The sequence below is a fragment of the Neovison vison genome, chromosome 11 (assembly GCF_020171115.1).
Source record: "Neovison vison isolate M4711 chromosome 11, ASM_NN_V1, whole genome shotgun sequence".
Taxonomy (NCBI): Eukaryota; Metazoa; Chordata; class Mammalia; order Carnivora; family Mustelidae; genus Neogale; species Neogale vison.
The window spans coordinates 29,749,276-29,770,000 of NC_058101.1; the positions used below are offsets into that span (position 1 = coordinate 29,749,276).

Sequence of the window (20,725 nt, forward strand, 5' to 3'; positions counted from 1 at the left end):
TATAGGACACCTAATATGTGGCAGACATGTGCTAATAAGCACTGGTGATTGGACAGTGGACAGAAAGGACATAGTCCTTGTCTTTTCTTGAATCTGAATCCTGGTTGGGGAGACAGACCAAACATAAACAAAACCAGAAAGTGAGTAAAATAAATAAATAAATAAATTGGGCATGCAAATAATGGTAAATTCTAAAAAGTCCTATGAAAAGGAAGTGTCAGGGAGAAAATAAGGGGAGCAGACTTACATTATACAGGGGCATAGCGAACCTCTGCTCCAAGGAGAGGACATTTAAAGACAACTTAAAGGCAGGTAGACAATCAACCAAGAAGGGAAGCGAAAGCGGCAGTAGCCAAGGTGAGGTCCCCAGTCAGGACACTGTAAGGTGAGTCCACTCCATGGGATCAGGATTTGAGAAGGTAACTCACAGTACTTAAAGTGGAGAGTACTCACTCCTCGGTGAGTGAGGCTGCCGCCAGATTATTAGTACATTTCTTAGTACAAATCCATATGGGAAAACAGCAACTAACCAGAAGATACTACGGCCTTCCACAGATTAGTGTCACAAGATCCCCAAATCACAGAAATGCTTAAAATCTTCTTTCTTCTCTCCTGCCCTCCCCTTTCTTTCTTTTCCCTTCTCTTCTCTTATGGAAAGCCAAATCATAATCAGAGGTAGCATTTTGAAAATAGAACCTTAGGAAACTGTGTTAGATGTACCAAATATCCATAGTCCTTACCCTAAAATATTTTACTAAGTCATGTTGATTGTTGACTCCTCTGTTGCTATAACCAAGAATCACTTTCTCAAGTCTCTTAGCTATTGGGTATTCATGGTCAGTGTTTGTCTTGCTGATTTTCCTTTTCTTGAACTTGCATAGCTGGAGAATATTCCTTGCAATGCCTCCATTCTTTCCCTGTGCTTATGAAGTTGATAAACCATGAAATCCTTTATTTAAGGTAATTTTGCATATCTGTGTTCTGTGTCTTTAGGTGTCGCTTTTAGTGCTTAGAGCTTTGAGGGTAATCTTATTTTTTCTCTTTGGATTCTGAGCTGCCATTTCCTTGCAGCCACAAGGTACTGATAACAACCTTCCATACGCTTTACCTGCCATTCGGCATATAATGGATATTCTTCATATCCTCAGCATGAATATATTCCCACATTTTGTCATCTCTCTTCTCGAGTTCTGCTACTTTAGACTAAGGAGAATAATTTCATTTGCCTCTATTTTAGGTGAAGACTACCTCAGCATGTCCATTTTTCTTCACTGGAACATTTTAAATCAATATCTGTAATAACTAAAGTTTTATTCAATTGTTTATTGAGTAAGTGTGACAGTATTGATTTGGTATGAATAAGAGGAAAGCAAACAAACCTGAGTCCCATTTTCATAATTTCTTTCTAATAGCGTATATAATTCACGTCTAGGACCAGCTACATGATTTGTGGGACCTAGTCCAAGATGCAAATGCAGGGCCCTTTATTCAAAAGATAATTAAGAATTTTAAAAGAGAAAAACAGGACACTAAAGCAAGCTTGGGGCTTTTCCAAGCACAGGGCTGTATGAGACTGCACAAGCTACAATGCCCACGAAGCTGATTTTCTGGGCAGGTCTTGGGGGCAGCTGGCAGCTGAGGGTAAACTTTATAAACATATTTATTTCCCAGATGAGTTTTATGATAAAATTTCTGAAAATAGTTTTTAAAATAAAATAGAATAGAAAATAATAAAGCTGAATAAATATATTTATTTGGAGCACTGTATTTTTTTTTTGGTGCAGAATATTAGGATGAATACAGTGAATAGAAATACTTAGTTAATGAGAAAACACTTTTAGCTTTGGTTTTCCCTTAGGGCTTAGGAGCCAGATTGCTTGGGTTCTAAAACCTGGCTGTATTCACTCTACCAACTGTGGGTCATTAGGCACACTTCTTTACCTTTCTGTATATAGATAAGTGTACATGTAGATATTGAGATAATAACAGAGAAAGAACCTATCTCATAGGATTGTCATGCAGAATATTATATTTCAAGACTTTGAAACCCAAGCATTCAAAGTCTGCTCTGTAATACCCACTGTGCTCTGTTATTTCAAAATCCTTTTTGCTTTTTATTTTGGTCATATTGGATACAATATACCCAGACTTAGTTTACTCTCTCTTTTATGGTTCTGAATTAGTGTCCAGTACAATATGAAAAAATATTTTGTGATATTTCTTATGTGGAATTACAAATTTGATAATAAATGAGACACTCAGTTCATGATAATAGAAATTAATGATGTATTTTTTTTTCTATAAGTACATTGGAAGAATTATTCTTTTCAAGTCCTTTTGAGCCTTTCCTCCATCACTATTTGGCTTACTTAAAAGATCTAAATTACGGGGTTAAAAGAGCAGTTCAGGGGTGCCTAGGTGGCTCAGTCATTAAGCATCTGTCTTTGGTTCAGGTGATGATCCCAGAGTCCTGGGATTGAGTCCCACATGGGACTCCCTGCTCAGTGGGGAGCCTGCTTCTCCCTCTCCCGCTTCATCTGCTTGTGCTCCATCTCTTGCTGTCTCTCTCTGTTAACTGGAGAACTCTTTTTTTTTTTAATTTTACTTATTTATTTGATAGAGAGATAAGCAAATAAATAAATAAAATCTTTTTTAAAAAGAGCAATCCAGTTAATTGTGTTACAGTTAATAAGTTACATAACATTTGAATCTAATTCAAGTAAATCTTAACATTTCATGCATTTGTAAATACCTTTAAAGACAAGTTTGTATGGAAATAATCCATTGTGATTTATGTCTGTTAATTGCTTTTATTTTTATGTCACTGAATAATGAAGCTTTTTATATTAATCTGAATTATATTTATTTCTAACAAATAACAATTAATTTCTGTGCTTTATTGAGAAGATATATTAATTTACAATCTACAAACTAAACCTCTACCATCATGAAGTATCATCTGAAATATTTAGTTTAAAAACCAGATTTAGCACTATATCAAATAGCAACCATACTAACCACACTTTGTTTTTAGTACTGGTAGTAAATTTATTGTAAACTAGTTCAGTTAACACAGATTCTGAGAAGCTATTAATTCTCAGAAATATGTTTAAAACAAAATGCTCTAAATCAGGTATAGTTTCCAAGTAAAAATGCCATAATGCTTCCGGGAATTTAGCATTTAGGATTGTGAGAAATAATCTATGAAATAATTGGGCATTGAAGAAATTTTTGTTGTTTGTGAAAGTTGAAAAGAAAGTAAAAACCAATATTCTTAAGTATTACAGAGCTTTCTAATCATTCCATGTACTTGACCTCTTCTCTTTCAGTGGCTTTCATTATATATTATCTATATTTAATCTCTTTTTCTCGTATCAGACAGTATTACTGAAGTCTTCACTAACATCTACGTGACCAGTTTTGGCCCTGTCTCAGATACAGATATGGTGAGTTTTTCATTAAATAGTATTTTTACTTCATATTATGTTCCCATTATATGGGGGGAGGTTAGAATAAGCAAATATTTTTAGTGTTGTAGAACGATGTGTCTGTCTCATGCGTAATCGATCCAGATACTTGGAGACTTAAGGATACTTGTTTCTGTCAGTGGTACACTCTTCTTCCTTGAGTGTTTATATTAACCCTTCACATTTTATATTCTTTCAGAGTTTGCCTATGTAGCTACAGTGTGGTAAACAGTTAGTGAAATACAAATAATTATATCACTGAGAACCATTTTCTATGATTGAAGGACCTGCTTCGACTTGGATACGTAAAATCTGTATAGTTTCATAGACAACCACTCCTTGCACAGTGTGCTCATGGTCAGTGCTATAAATGCGAAACTTCCATTGGAGGTGGGGTCCTTTTCACATTCCCTAAACACATAGAATACCTACATGCTTACCTAGTAGGCATATATAACGCAATCTAAAGAAAACAGAATCTTGACATTCTTGGATTCCATGGAATGCGTATTTACTTTTCTCTAAAATGAGATGGGTAAAGAGGGGGAAGTTGGTCTCTGGGGTTAGAAACTGGCAGGCTAGAAACATCATAGATAATTATTAATTAAGCATCAAAATTTTAGTATTCGGTTTTCCTTTTCTATTGCTAACGATAGCTCTCAGGAATAGAAATTTTTGTTGAAAGACTCCATCCACCTTTCTTATGGCCCAGAAAGTGAGAGTTCGAGGAAATGCCCTTATCCTTTCTTTGCCTGGTCATCCTCATGTCACTTTTCCCCAACTCCCCCCCTTCTCTGACAACCCAAGGGGAAGGACACCAAGTTTGGTGGCTTTTCACTGGGATAAACACACAAAAACTAAGTTTCCCTTGAATGCAGGCATCAATAAACATAGCCAATATATGGGACCTCTTTACCTGTCCTTTAGGAAGCAGATATGCCATTTCTATCATTGAGAACATTTGCTTTGTCTTCTGCCGGAGACTCTTCTCCAGCTTCATGGTCCTTTTCTTACATTGACTTGGATGGCTCAAACTGTAAGGTGGCACAGGGGTAATGACCCCCAACTTTGGTGACTTGGTTGATACTAAACACTAGCAGGTCTTTGAAGTTCTTTCAAATTCTAATATGAAGATTTAAGTGTTTTCCCCCACTCTTAACTCTTAGCCTTAACCACAATTCCACAACAACAGAAAAAAAATCCTTTCAACATAATCCTTCCTCCTCTTTTGTGGTATCTTCTTTTGTGATCTGAAATATTCATCTGCTTCTTTCCGTAGGTCAGTTTTAAGTGTACAGGAACTTAAAAGGTGACGGAGACATATTTAGTAAGAATATGTATTCCAAACACTATTGATTGACTGAAAAGACAATGTATTTGCTCTGTTTGTCTCCGTAGATTCTCCCAAATATTAGAAAGACACAGTGAGAATGAGCACCTAACCTTTATGTGGAGTCAAGGAGAGTTAGAATTTCATCTGACACTGAAAAACTAGCAAGATCGTATTACATGGTTCTTTTATAGTACCTTTGGTGTATTATTACCAGCCAAAACATTGTGAATATTACTAATTCACAACATTGAAGGTTGTGAATCTATATTGTGTTGTGAAGTTGCTCAGTTACTTTTAATGTTTTGGGTTTTATTTTTAATTTTTTTTTTTTTTACAGAGGGATTTATTCTACCTAAAAACTCAAAAATAGAAAAACATATACTTCTCTTAGACATATGAAATGTTTGTTTTCTGGAGATTTTGGACAAACTCATATATTTTTGGCAAAATGTGGAAGGTGACTTTTTTCCAGTGGTGACCATGGATTAGTCTAATCCTCTTTGTTCTGATCTTATGGTCGATTACTAACACATTTAGAAAGCAGGTAGCTTCAACTCAAAATGGATTAAAGACTTGAACAGAACTACTGAAACCATAAAACCACTAGAAGAAAACATGGGAGAGAAGCCATTTGACATCAGTCTTAGTAATGTTTTTTTTGGATCTGAGATCAAAAGTAAAAATAAAGAAGCGGGTCTATATCTAACTGAAAATCTTTTTTGCAGCAAAAGAAACCATCGACAAAATGGAAAGGCAACCTACCTAATGTGGGAAAATATTTGCCAATCATATGTCTGATAAGGTGTTAATAACCAAAATAAATAAAGAACTGACACCACTCAGTAGCCCAAAAAAAAAAAAAAAAAAAAAATCCCCCTAACAATCAAATTTAAAAAAGGAAGACAAACCAAACATTTTTTTTTTAAGATTTTATTTATTTATTTGACAGACAGAGATCACAAGTAGGCAGAGAAGCAAGCGGGGTGTGGGGGGGGAGCAGGCTCCCCGCTGAGCAGAGAGCCGATGCTGGGCTCGAACCCAGGACCCCGACACCCTGACCTGAGCTGAAGGCAGAAGCTTAACCCACTGAGCCACCCAGCCATCCCCAAACAGATGTATTTACAAAGAAGATATGCAGATAGCCAGCAGACACATCTCTGGCACCAAGTACTACTAATCCTCAGGAAAATGTCAATCTTTAACACCATGAGCTAGCACCTCATACCTGTCAAGTATGATTGTCATTAAAAAGACAAGAGATTAGTGTTGTTTATGATATGGAGAGAAAGGAACACTTGTGTGCCGTTGGTGAAAATATAAATTGGTGCAGCCTCTGTGGAAAATGGTAAGGTTTCTCAGAATTTAAAAAGGGAACTCATTTTTTTTTTTTTAAGATTTTATTTATTTATTTATTTATTTGACAGAGAGAGCAAGAGAACACAAGCAGGGGGAGTGGAAGAGGGAGAGGAAGAAGCAGGCTCACTACTGAGCCGGGAGCCTATGAGTGACTCAGTCCTAGGACCCTGAGATCATGACCTGAACCAAAAGAAGACATTTAACTGACTGAGCCACCCAGGTGCCCCCAAAAGGGAACTATTATATGATTCATTAATTCCATTCCTGGGTATATATTCAAAGGAGATGAATACAGGATTTCAAAGAGATTTCTGCACTCCCATGTTCATTGCAGCATTATTCATAAGAGCCAAGATATGGAAACACTATATATATTATACAGATATATAGTTCATATATAATTCATATATTATATATATGAATATCTTTGGTCGTGGGAAAAACCTAAAATTTGCATTTGTGGCAACACAATGGACCTTGAGGGTATTATGCTATGTGAAATAAGCCAAACAGGAAGACAAATACTGCATGATATCGCCTACACAAGAAATACGATTTTTCTAAGTCAAACCCAGAAACAGTAGATAAGTAGTTGCCAGGGGTTGGGGGTGGGGTGGTAGGGAGAGGTTGGTAAAAGAGTACAAATTTTCAGCTATAAGATGAATAAAGTCTGAGGATCTAATGTAAAACATGGTGACTATAGTTAATAACACAGTATTGTATAGTTGAAATTTTCTAAGAGGGTAGAGCTTAAATGTTTTCACACACACACACACACACACACACAGATATAAGTTAGTGAATGCGTTAATTAGCTAGATGGGGGAGTGCTTTCACAATGTATATGTATATCACTACTGTGTACACTTTAAATAGCTTATAATTTTATTTGTCAGTTATACCTTAGTAAAGCTGAAGTGTAGGAAAAAAAAAGAAAAAAGAAAAGAAACTGTGATCATTTAGTAAGTACTTCCATGTAGAAATTCCTTGCAGACATTTGTTGGGAAATGTATCTGTTTTTGCAAATTGTAAATTCTGGGAAAAAAATCAACTAAGAAAGAAATGGGAAAGGCATTTTAATTCTGCATCAGGAAGGAAAGCCTAGCAATCAACATAAGGAATCCACTGATGTCAAGTTGAAAGGCAGCACAGGGACTGCTGACATGTGAAGTTGAAGACTCAGAGGTTAAGGACAGTCTGCCCCAGAGCAGACAGGACCATGTGTCAGTGAAACAGTCATTATCAGACAATCATGCTTCTTATGGTTATGGGTCTGTGGTTGTTTGCTGCTGTCATTCTTAAAAACAGGATACTTATTGGGACGCCTGGGTGGCTCAGTTGGTTAAGCAGCTGCCTTCGGCTCAGGTCATGATCCCAGCGTCCTGGGATCGAGTCCCACATCGGGCTCCTTGCTCGGCAGGGAGCCTGCTGCTCCCTCTGCCTCTGCCTGCCTCTCTGTCTGCCTGTGCTCACTCTCTCTCCCTCTCTCTCTGACAAATAAATAAATAAAATCTTAAAACAGAAACAAAAACAAAAAACAAAAAAAAAACAGGATACTTATTAACAAGCTGATGCACAGAAAAAAAAAAGTAAAAAGCTGGTAGCTGTTGTTAGGCATGCGGCCATTAGCAACAGAACAAACTTAAACTCTTTGGTCTGAATTGAATTAAAAGTTTTGCCCTCTTCAGTGAATCAAGCTCGAGAACTTTAAAAAATTTTAGCAAGCTCTAAATTTGCTGCCTATCTGGGAGGACCTTGCTACACATTGTTTTAAACATTAAAATGCACTCACAATGCAAATGATCTGGGTTAAATTATATTCAAGTAGAGTTGTCGTTGGAAACATTTAAATAAAAAACTACTTTGATTTTTTAGTTTTCCTTTTCTATTTTGTAGTGTGTGTGTGTGAGAGAGAGAGAGAGAGAAAGAGTAATGAGCAGGTGCACTTTGTATGTAGGGATATTCCCTAGATGAAGTACATACTCAACATCTTGGTGGGCTCTTGAAACACTTGAAGGCGCCAGACCTTTTTCCTAATGATTCATTTTCCTTGCATTACCTAGCCTAACATGGTCCTATAGAATTCTTTTGGTCATGTCAGATTTTCTACATTACTTACATCTTTATTCACCTTGTTTACTTAGTCCTGCCGGTGGTAGCTGGCTTGGAGGAAGTTTTACGAATTGCAAAACCATCAAGGGGGCACGTGCTTTGTAATCAGAGTCCAGTCAGAGGAAAGGATCTATAAATGTAGTTTGAACAGGGAAGATCTAATAAAATGAATTATTAACTAGAACAAGGAGCTTTAATAATAAAACAGGGTAAAAGAAGGCTCTAAGTAATGCAGAACTAGTATATGCAGAAGGCAGCATCTACATTTGGGGTGAAGCATCACAAACAAGCAAAGAAAACACACACACACACACACACACACACACGGAGCTGTCTTCCAAAAAAGGGGAAAGGAGTCTGCATTTGGAGCTCAGAGACAATACACTAGTAATTGGTATCCATAATACTGTGTGATATGGGAAGGATTTTGAGTGAGAGACAGGAGATAGTTTCATCACTCAACAGGTATTGTTTGTTATTTGTCCAAATCTAAGAAGAAAGATGAAACTGGGGGAAATTAAAGTTGACTAACCTCTATACACATGTAACACACACATGTGCATGTGCACACACAAACACGCACTCATTTTGTGAACCTATTAGGCAAGACAGAACAACTTAAAAACATATATACATTTTATAACAAGAAATGATTTGGTCTTCATCATCACCAAATATAATGATTTTCTATCTTGATATTACTTTTGCTGGAAAGCAAGATAAATAAATGAGAAAAATTTGAATTTATGTTAGTATAGGTGGCCCAGAAGTGAAACTTATCTGTGACACTCTAAAGAAAATGAAATATATTATATGTGGAAGGAAAACACATTATTATTAACCATATGTGCAAGTGGACATGAAGATATCTAACTCATGCCTTATAGAAGCAGCTTGGTAATGAGAAAAAAATTAAAGAATATATTTAATTTCACTTTTAATAGCTTAGCTAATACACTAATTTCTATGCAAAGACCCAAACCTCTACCTCCTGTTCAGGTCAGTGATGTAGATTTGTTGTGACATTAGCCTGAGAGGAAAAAACAGCATAGCAAAAAGAATTAAGAACCAAGGGAACACACACACTTAGACATTCTGTTATCTCAGAATCATTAACTAGTGTAATTGTCCAAAGAAAGTTGCAGATCTAAATTATAATTAAAGATTCTAATTACAGTGTCTGCAATTAAGTTTAAAAATCTTTTATTTCAACATCTAAAAAATTCATGAGTAAGAAGGTAATTAAAGTTGGGAATGTACTAGTAGTTGACAGTTGACAAAGTTTTCAATAGGCAAGTGCATTTGAGCAATTTATAACTCATTCCTCTGTTATTTTTGCTTTTTCTTTTCTCCTAGTTTCTATATTAGATCTTTTCCCGTATTAGTAAACATTTTCACTGTGTGTGCATGGTCTTTAGGCATAAGTGGTATAGCTAAAACCTAAACTAAAACCTAGAACTGCGCTAAAACCTAAACTAAAAACCCCAGTCCAAATGGTAATCTCTTGCAGTACGGTTAGGGTTAGAAATTAAACAGTGCAAATTTTGGAATCACCTCCAGATTTCTGAACCTGAGTTTCCCATTATGCTATTAAGAAGCAGGCTGTCAGATTAAGTTATGACTTTGGTTTATTGATCATTTAAATCCCCTTGATTAATCATTTTCTGTCCCTTTGAAAACAGAGTGCATTATCTCTTAGACTCACCAGAAGCTATTGAGGTATTCTGTATTTTGGCGGTTAACATCATAGGGAGACTTAGAGAGTTATTAGATCTTGACATTTGGTCAAAAATTGACACTGGACTTCGGTGTTAACCCTTATCAGAAGTCGTCATTTGTAAATGTAGCTAGATAAGGAAACCTGTTAGAAACATGGCAAATACTGTTTACCACAAGTAGTCATTTAACCCACTTCAAAATTGGCCTGTTGAAGTTGATCACTAGAAAGTTACTAATATTTTGGAAGGATAGAAATTAGACTTTGAGAGCATTCATTCAGCTAGTCAGTATTTTCCAGTATCCTCTTAGAGTTTTTAATATTGTCCCTTAAAATGTGACTCATGGACACTTGGATTGGATTGTTTCCTGCGTTCCTTCCTGGGTTCCTGTGGAACCGTAATTGCTAGTCGTGGGGTATGCCAGTCTACGTTTTAACAGTTTAAGGTATTTGACTTTATGACTTTATGCTAAAGGCAGCAAAAAGCCGTTTTAAGGTAGGGGGGTTGGAGTAATATAGAGAACATGTGATGGAGTCAGATTTTTTGCAATCCAATAATTTGAATTAGAAGATAGGGAAAGGAAAAAAATAGTTCGGAAGCTCTTTTATTCCACATGAGATGACTATGGACTGGGCCACATTAGTGGTAACAGAGCTGGAAAAACTGAAAAAAAAAATGTAGATCTCCACATGGTCGTATTAGTCAGACTTGATGATGTGTTGGATGCAGGGGTTGAAGGAAGTACAGGATGAAGTTCTGGGAGATTGGGTGAGTGGTACCATCCAGGGGGATGGGATACACAGAAGGGAAAGTTTACTGTATTGCTGTTGTTTTGGTGTTTGGAGCGTGAGCACTTATGTTTTGGATACACTGAGTTTGGGTCTTTGTGAGAGATTTAATCAGTGATGTCTAGGTGCCGACCTATAGGCAGAGCTTGGGAGGGAAGCATGGGGCCATGTGATGGTAGTTGAAACCATGGGCATGTATAACATTGTGCAAGAAAGAGATTTCGAGTGAAATGGTCATTGTACTTTCACAGCAAGTCTAGAATACAAGAGAATAAAACAGATTTTAGAGGAGACTATGAAGCGACTGGAGGTGTCTGTCCACATAAAGGAGGATTTCCTTTTCTGAAACAGACTATGTTTCGATCCTTAACAACAAAAGTTAGAAATCACTGCCTTTTATTCCTTATCAGATGCAATGATGAACCATAGTCAGATGTTTGTATCATTTACATTTTTCTGTCAGGGTAGGATTCTATAGGGGCGTGTGGGTGGCTCAGTGGGTTAAGCCTCTGCCTTCAGCTCAGGTCATGATCTCAGGGTCCTGGGATCGAGCCCCGCATCACATCAGGCTCTCTGCTCAGCGGGGAGCCTGCTTCCCTTTACCCCTCTGCCTGCCTCTCTGCCTCCTTGTGATCTCTCTTTCTGTCAAATAAATAAATAAAATCTTGGAGAAAAAAAAAAAAAAGGTAGGATTCTGTATACTGATGGTGGTATTATTCATGTGGTAATGGGGAGGACTCTTGGATTTTGCCCAGAGTAAAATCTAACCTAGGGAGTGGCGTAATAGTTTCAGAAAAGAGGGTGAATAAAGGCAGTTTGACTAGATTGACTCCATCCTACCTTCCTGCAAGAGGGTGGGGTTCAGGTGATAGTTCTCTTGACTTCCTACACAGAAGGGCACTCTTTAACATTCCCCCATTCCTTTTTATAAACTAAATAATAAATAGTTATAATTTCTGAACTTGGGTGATTTTTTTAAAATTAAAATTGCAGAGGTCGCATGTTCTTTCTCCAAGTTTCAAGTGTGGAATCTTTGTTCTGGGGGGGAGTCACACAGAATTTGTTTTCCCTAGTCAAGAATAATAGATGTTGTCTATTGATGCTACTCCCATAAATTTTCTTAGGGGTTACCATTATATGTAGATTGTTGGCAGACACAGAAAGTTCATATCCCATGGTGAGGATTTTCCCAATGGTTTCCTACCACACCAGGAGAATATAATTTTTTTTTAAGATTTTATTTATTCATTTGACAGATCACAAGCAGGCAGGGAGGCAGGCAGAGAGAGGAGGAAGCAGGCGCTCCACAGAGCAGAGAGCCCGATGCGGGGCTCAATCCCAGGATGCCGGGACCATGACCTGAGCCGAAGGCAGAGGCTTTAACCCGCTGAGCCACCCAGGCACCCATACCAATGCAAGAGAGCACTGCAAAAGTAGGGACAGAGCAAGGATATCATGTTATGGAAAAGCCAAGAAAAGGATTCAAATGTATCATTAGATTAAGAACACGGAGGTATTTGCTGATCGTGGTAAAAGCAACCAGATTGCAGTGGGTTGAGCATGTGGGAGGTGAGGAAATGGAGAAATCGTGGAAGCAACATTTTTAAGCAACATGGGTGAGGAGAGGAGGCGAGACAGAGGGCAGTAGGTGTAAGGCATTATAACTATCAGTGAGGTTTTTCTTTTTAAAGATTGCATTGAACTCACTGTTTTCTGAACATGCCATTATCTTTAACAACTCTGTGGAGATGTTTTTCACTTTTCTTGTGATGCTTCCCTCCTTTGCCAACTGGAGATCTTTCATTTATTCAAGGCCAAGTTCAAGTTTCATCTTCTCCAATGTCTTTGTTGGCTACTCCAAGTAGGGTTAGTCCTTGTCCTTGTGTTCCACCACATGGTGTACTCACGTTTTTATGCCTTCGCATACTGGATTATAAAAATCTTCACGTCTTTCTTCTTTACTGCTGTCTGAGCTACTACAAGGCGTGAGTTGTGTTTGCTCATTTCAACAAGATTTACTAAGTACGTGCTCTGTGTCTGTCGCCATGTGGGAGCTGAAATCCCTAAGTATAACCAGTGCTTGTCCTCAAGTTGTTCACAGTGATGTGGGGAAACAGCTAAGAAAAGTTATCAACTTTGAAACAGTGGGATCATGCATTTATTGAAGTATTTATGGATGACTATGTAGCAGAGGGTATGTGGGTATAGGATATCTATATCTGAGAAGGTTTCTAGGAAAAGAAGATAACTACAGAGGACAAATGAGGAGAGTGTTTTAGCACAAACTGGAAAGGGTTGAATTTAGTAAAATGCAAAAATTCAGTGTGACTTGAGCCCAGAATGCTTTAAAGGATCTTGGCGGGGGGGGGGGGGGGGGGGGGGGTTGGGTGGGGATGAGGATCTCATGCAGAGATGAGGCTAGAAAGAAACACAGAGCCAGATCACAAAGGCCTTATGGCCAATTGCCCAAAAAAGAAAGCTGCGAAACCATCTCCAAATGAAACTTTAAGACACAGTAGATCTCTTTTACCAGAGGACTGATTAATGGCATAGCTGTTTTGATAAGTGTCAACATTCTTTAAAATGTAGCCACCATACAGACTAAAAGATTACTGTGGTTAGTTTAATATAGTTACACAAAAACACACATGCAAACATTATACACTTCACACTGTTAAATTTAAGGATTAAGGTATTGCAGGCAGGTGAGTGCCATAAGATATCTGAGAGCTTATCTACCATATGCCTCTGCTGATGCCTTTCTCTCTAGGGAATTAGAGTTCTTGTTGCCCAGAATCCTTGTTACTACATTTAATTTCTAATGACGCCTCTCATTCATTCATTCATTCATTGACTAATTGTTGTTTATTTCCTGTGTTCTGGGCAGTTTGTTAGATGCTGGTGTTACAGCGTTGAAGAAGGTGATCACAATCCTTGTTAGTGTGGAATGAAAGTTGGCCAGATGTAGGGACTGGCGGGGAAGAGCCTCTGTAGCAGAGATCAGTGAGTTTCGGGACTTGGTTGGAACAGGACACATCAGAGGCCCTGAAGTATCAGTATTGCTCCAGGCAGAGTGGAGTGGGAGGGTGCCTACTGCCAAACACCGGACTAGAGAGGAAAGGTGGGGGAGATCATGCTGGGACTCGGACGCTGCAAGAAAGTGTTTGGACTTCACCCCAAGGGCTTTAGAAATTCAGCTGATCAAATTCAACAACACTTCATTTTTGGATCTCCCTCCCCACCCCCAACATTGTGACAATATCTTGAGTGCATCCTGTAGCTTTCTGTTCACTTTCAAATATCAGAGTCCAGTGCAGGCCAATTGAAACATCAGTCTTTGATGCTGTTGGATCTTCTCTCCTTTTCGCAGCCATGTTCACAGCTAAGCAATGTGCAGTGGGCAAAAGGCTATAATCTGCTCTTCCTCTCCCCTTTTTGGGTCTGCCAGAGTTGAGGCAAGGGAAAGGGAGATGACAAAAATGGAGGACAATATATTTTTACTTAGCCTGTTCTGTTGGTGGTTCTCTCTTGGCAACAGGTGCCGTTTGTATAGCCGGCAAAGGCAGTTTATCTCATGGGTCACATTTGTGATATCTTCTCAGTGACCTCTTTATTGCCCAAACACCAAAAACTCTGGTGGCTTATTCCTTAATGGACTTTGTGTGGCTCAGCCTGTGCTGTTGGCACTTTATTTCATGACCTTTTGCTGCTACCGGGTGTCCCTCACTTGTCCCACTGCCCTGTTGTTGAGTATGGGGAATGGGGGAAGAAATATATTTTGAAGGTGATTTATATCAAGCTTCCTTCCTTAATGTCCAAACTGTTTCCGAGAACTTTGTACATATTATCCACTTTGTCCTTATAAGAAGAAGTCGATTTTATTATTGTCACCATTTTATAGATAAGTCATCTGGAAGAGTGAGATTAAAAAACCTGCTCAAGGTCAAGTACCCTAATCAACCCAACCACAGAGCCTAAGTTCTTATTCTTAACATCTATTTTAAATTACTTGATTTATTATTTTTGTTATCTTTTGATCTAATGTTTAAGTCAGTTTTCAATGTGGGAAGAAGACTTCGACAGAGATTCTAAAACTCCATTCTCAACTTTGCAACTAAATTCTCCGGGTAACCTTCCACAATCCATGACTAACATCTATTTACTGGTCGATAAAAGATGGCAATCTCACTCTGATGGCCTGCCTTCAAGGATTGTTTTTCACGTATGATGTAACAAAAAGGGAATGGTGTTAGGAAGCACACTTGAATTCAAAGCTTGGCATTCTCTATCTCCTCTCTTTAAATAGGTATGGTTTCTGAGGTATTTTCCACCTATGAAATCAGGATATTCTGCATATTTTAATACAGTTATTGTGAAGTTTAAAAATTCTATTAAGCAAATTGCAGTTAACTATTATAGCTATTCATCATTTTGAATATTTTATTAGATATATTTGAATAATCTACTCTCAGATTCTGACTGTGTAGTATCAGTGTTTAATTTGTGAAACTTGCCCAGCCCCTAGTTCCAAAGAGAAAACCTAGATGCCTTACCTGCACAGTGGTCAGAGATTGCAGCAGCTGTGGTAGTCTGAATCTGTTTGTGTGAGCTTCTTTGCATAATAAGGTTTTATGATCTTGTATTAACTGGATTGACTGGCACACTGCTGCTCTGTTCTAAAGCTTCTCCTTTTTTTTTTTTTTTTTTTTTTTTTTGCAATTTTTGCAATGCTAATACTGGGCTACATGTACTTTTCATACCCTTTTGAGTACCAACTGGAAGTATTTGAGCTTAAACATTCTTGTATATTCCAAGGGTGTTATTTCTTTAGAGGAGACTAGCCTTTTTTAGCAAAAAGGGTAAAATGAAATAAATTTTGGTACTTTAAAACATGCTCAGTAAATCAAAGTAAATAAGAAATCGCCCCCAGAGCAGTCCTGTAACTTGGTTATGTTTCAGTGAGTAGATAGAATTCTTCAGAAATTGGCTACATGCATTGACTTATAATTAACGTAATCAGGCACAAAAAATACTCCGCCTTCACTAAGTGAACATGTCTTTGAAATCATCCTTGTTTGAAGTACCAAATATGGAAATAATACTTATTGGTAGTTAAAACATTGGACTGGAAGTTGTGTCCTTGTGTGGGTTTTGCCTCTACCAAGCTTGGAGACAGGAAACTGATGCAATTTAGCTATAACCCCAGCTATAAAAAGGAGAATTTGGATAAGTTTCCTTTAAAGAATTTTTCCAGTCTTGAAGCATGTGGATTCTTCAACTTGTTGGTCTCACCCAACAGTCAGAGTCACGTCTCCGGAGCATAGACTGTGGCATAGCTGCGTGCTAATCCATCTTTGTGATTTTTTTGGTTTCTTTCAAAATTCTCTTCTTAGTTGTTTGTATATTCCCTGAGGGATTTTGTAGTTGATCTTGTTGTTATTTATTCCTTTTAGAATCTCAATTCACGGGTCCAAGTCTTAAGTTTATATGAAGAAATTGCATTCTTTTGTATTTCTAACAACACAAATAAAACATTGACTTAGTCTACTAGTAAACACTCAAGGCAAGCCTGAGGTTTATTTTAAGGCATCTTTCAGGAAAAGATCTTTTCAAATACTGAGAATATGCATTTTATATGCATTTAAGGAAATCAAGTGCAAATAATTTGGAAATCCTGTTATCCTTAAGGATATGCAATGAATATTATTTGACCCTGCCATTTTAATCTAGAAAACAAAACCACAAAAACTGGTGAATCAACTGTATTTATTTATTTATTTACCTGTATATTTTTATTAATACATTAAAATATAAGATAAACACTAATGCAGAAATTGGAATAATAAAAGGTAAGATGCTTATCATTATTTCAGAAATAATGATATTTATTAATAAAGTTGATTTATTTTTGGTCTCACTTAAGATTGTCATTCATGATAATATTTTAGCAATTCATCTGTTTAACTGTATTATTTAAAAATTTATCTAAGTACTTTAAAATAGTAACAATCAAAGATCTGTTTCTAAATTTATATTTTAATATTTATTTTGATAACTTATGGGTGAAAAAGATACATAAATTCAAATCTAAGACATCTGTCATTGGCTATTGGTTACTGAACCATCACTCTAATTTTTTAAAAAGTCATCCACCAATTCTCGATGCTTCTCCTCATGTTCTGAATGTTTAGTTTTTTAAAGAACTTGCTGCTTGCAATGGCCTTATGCCACAGTAACCATTATTCCAGGGTACAATATGTGCTTAAGATGAATGTCATCATTAGGAAACAGTGGTTATAAACTCATACTTTAAATAGCCCCATTGATAATTATAAATTTGCTTTGCAGATTTCTTGTAAGACTTGATTAGGTCACCATCCTTTATGTGGCTAATGAAGACCTCATGTTAGGCATAGATACTCATTGTTCGCTGTTGTTGTTCACTTGTGCTTGCGTAATGATTAGTGTTTTCTTCAATCTGTGCTGTCATTTATCATTGATCTTTTAAAGCCATTTGTCTATTTTTGTTAGAGTTAGTTTAATCAAAAGTAAATTCTATAACTTGCAAATTCACCTGATTCTAAATCACAAAACACTGAGAGCAAATGAAGGAGACATCACTCGACCATTCCTGAGTGGTTTACCTCTACGACCAGCATCGACTTATGGGGCATTGAGAGTGCCAGTATCGTTCTTTATATTCTCTATTAGCAAGGCTTCAGTTACTACTTTAATTAATTAACTAGTAATATTTCATTTATTTATTTGACAGAGATCACAAGTAGGCAGAGAGGCAGGTGGGGGGGGTGGAAGCAGGCTCCCTGCTGAGCAGAGAGCCCGATGCGGGGCTCGATCTCAGGACCCTGGGATCATGACCTGAGCCAAAGGCAGAGGCTTTAACTCACTGAGCCACCCAGGCACCCCTGTTTGACACTGTTTATCTCTACATGCTTCTTAAATTTTCTTTTTTCTTAGTTTGGTATTTTTTTTTCCTGCTATTGTATGTGTGTGTGTGTGTGTGTGTGTGTGTGTTTCTGCTCTTCAGTGGTTCATTTTCTTTTTTTTTTTTTTTTTTAAAGACTTTATTTATTTATTTGACAGAGAGAAATCACAAATAGATGGAGAGGCAGGCAGAGAGAGAGAGAGGGGGAAGCAGGCTCCCTGCTGAGCAGAGAGCCCAATGCAGGACTCGATCCCAGGACCCTGAGATCATGACCTGAGCCGAAGGCAGCGGCTTAACCCACTGAGCCACCCAGGCGCCCCAGTGGTTCATTTTCTTTAATTTTCTAGAATTTTTTCCTCCTTATTTTTATAAGTTAATCATGACACATCTATATAAGTGATCCCTTCGATCTTCATAATTTTAATTGTCACTGCTAAAACAATACAGTCTGGGGATATGTCCGATATTTAAGTAATCACATTAAATGTAAATGGACTAAATTACCATTATATCCAAAGATATTTTTAATAAATTGGAAATGGTACCTTCAGAACATAGTCTCTTATTAAAATCCAGCAAAATTATACATCAATGACAAAAATATAATTAAGGAAACCAATACATTTGGAAATACAAACGTACTTCACGTATCTCCTACATAAAAAAAAGAAAAGCCATAATGGGAATTAAAAATTGTCTTTGACTGAATAATACTGAAAATACTATTAATTATGCTTATTATATAACTGTAGTAACCATGACTTTGGAATTAATGCAGGGATAGATAAACAATAGAAATAAAGAGAAATCTCAGAAACATGGACACTGGGTACATAGGTATGGACACTATATACATCAGAGAAATGTCATTACAAATCTGTGGAGAAAGATGTATCAGTCAATAAATAGTACTAGGAAGTTGAAAACAAGCAAACAAACCAACAAAAAAACAATGTTGAATTTTTTTCTCATACATAATAATTCTACAACCTAAATGTTAAAAAGCAGAACTTTTGCATCTTTAGAAGAAATGTACAGGGATGTATTTATGATATTTGCATACCTTTATAATATTTATTATAATTCTTACTGAGTAGTAAATATACTGAGTAGTATATTTAATATTTAAAATATTTATATTCAGAAACTGTAAATAATTTCTATAACTCAATAATAAAAGACAACCCAAGAGGAAATGGAGTACATGAAATAAACAGACCCTTCATAAAAAGTAATGTGTTTAATAAATATATGAAAATATGTTAAATTTCACTAGTCAATAGAGAAATCCAATGGTAGAAGTATCAGCCATTCCACACTAATCACAATGGCTATAATGAAATATTCTATTTATATCATGTTGTACAGAAACAAGAGAGTTCATGGTTACAGACCTCTAGGATTTCAATTTGAAAATATCTTGTTATGTTGAGGATATACATAAAATACATTATAGTATTCCCACACGTAGGTTTACTCTACAGCAGTGGTGGACATTCCATGGGCCATCAGCCAAATCCTATCAGTTACCTATTTTTATAAACAAAGACCTACTGGAATATAACCATTCTGACTCATTTATGTATCATCAATGAAGATTTTCACACTACAGTAGCAAAATTGGGTGGTTGTAATACCATATAACTTGTAAACCCTCCAGTGTTTATTAAATTGGCCCTTTACAAAGAAAGTTTGATCTGGTTTAGAGTAACTCTCAGGTCTTTGTCCTGAAAGTGAAGTATAATAATGCTTGTAGCAGTATTACTTGCTATATAACAGATTGGAAATAGGAAAAAAAAAAAAAGAACATAGAAAAAAGGTGAATATTATGAAATATTCTCAAAAGATAATGCTGTGTAGCAATGGAAATGAATCAAAGTACTAGATAAATTACCATGAATGAATTTCAATAATGTAGCTAAGAAAGTTAGTGTCAGGAAAGTATACACACTATATGATACCATTTACATAAATGTTGAAAATGTGATATGGAAACATATATTTATGTGGTAAATACTTAAGCACCTGTATGGGAATGATAAACACCAAATCCAAGATAATTATTTCCTTGGAGAGTTAGGGCCATGTGATTGAGGAGGAATAAATGAGAGAGAAGGCTTCAATAATATTTGAGGTGGCATTTCTGCTGGCAATGGTTACAAGATGTTTATTATATTCTTTATACTCTCATATATGTCTGAAAACAAACTAAAATAATACACAAATGAAAGCCACGGTGCCTTTTGTGAAGATTTGCGAGCTTGTCTGGAGGCAGAGGAACAAACATACCATTGCAGCATGGGATCTTACAGTAATAGAACACTTGACGAGTAATGAAGATACACAGACATCTGGCTATGTATTTTCTGGGTGTTCAAAGGACTGAGAGTATGGTTAGGAGTAGTTCCTGACTCAGACCGGTAAGCCTTGCTTTAGGTGAGAAATGGTAAGAAGTGGGGATTGTTAAAATTGCCTACAACAAAATGTGAGTACCTGGGTGGAGTGGGTGGGAGAGAAAAGGCACAGATCATTCTCAACAGGTTGACAGACATACTCAGGACATTATCAATGCTCAGAAACTGTTCCTGAGAACACTTTTCAAAAAGAACTCACTGGAAGCTTCCTGCTTATAAACCTTGTGTATCTCCTATAGGGTAAATTTGCAGGAAGTAATTGCCTTAGCAACAGCTTCTAAAACAGATAAAACTTATCATAATTTTACAGAAATGGAAAATTTGAGTTTGATGTTTTATAGAAAGTTGTAAAATGCATTCAATTTTCCTGGACAAATAAATGTCTTAGGTATTCACATTAGGCTTGGACTTTAGGGAACCATAATTGGAAAGAAACACTTGCATAAACACTTAGATAGTGAAGATTCTCCTCTTAATCTAGATGTTTTTTTAAAAAAACTGAGTTACATCTATACAGAATTGAACATTTTAAAATTAGGACTAAACCACTGAGAGTGAGTATCAGTTTAATCATGAAATTGTCTCCTAAGGATC

General features: G+C 36.7%; 1 protein-coding gene across 2 annotated transcripts in view; it reads left to right on the forward strand.

Annotated features, from left to right (window-relative positions):
• GABRA2 (gamma-aminobutyric acid type A receptor subunit alpha2) overlaps window positions 1–20,725 on the forward strand; it is a 123,766-nt gene that overhangs the window by 48,356 nt on the left and 54,685 nt on the right. For both annotated transcript variants that reach the window (XM_044224461.1, XM_044224460.1), the window contains exon 4: window positions 3,379–3,446. In XM_044224461.1, the coding sequence (XP_044080396.1) occupies window positions 3,379–3,446 (68 nt within the window). The remainder of the gene's footprint in view (window positions 1–3,378; window positions 3,447–20,725) is intronic.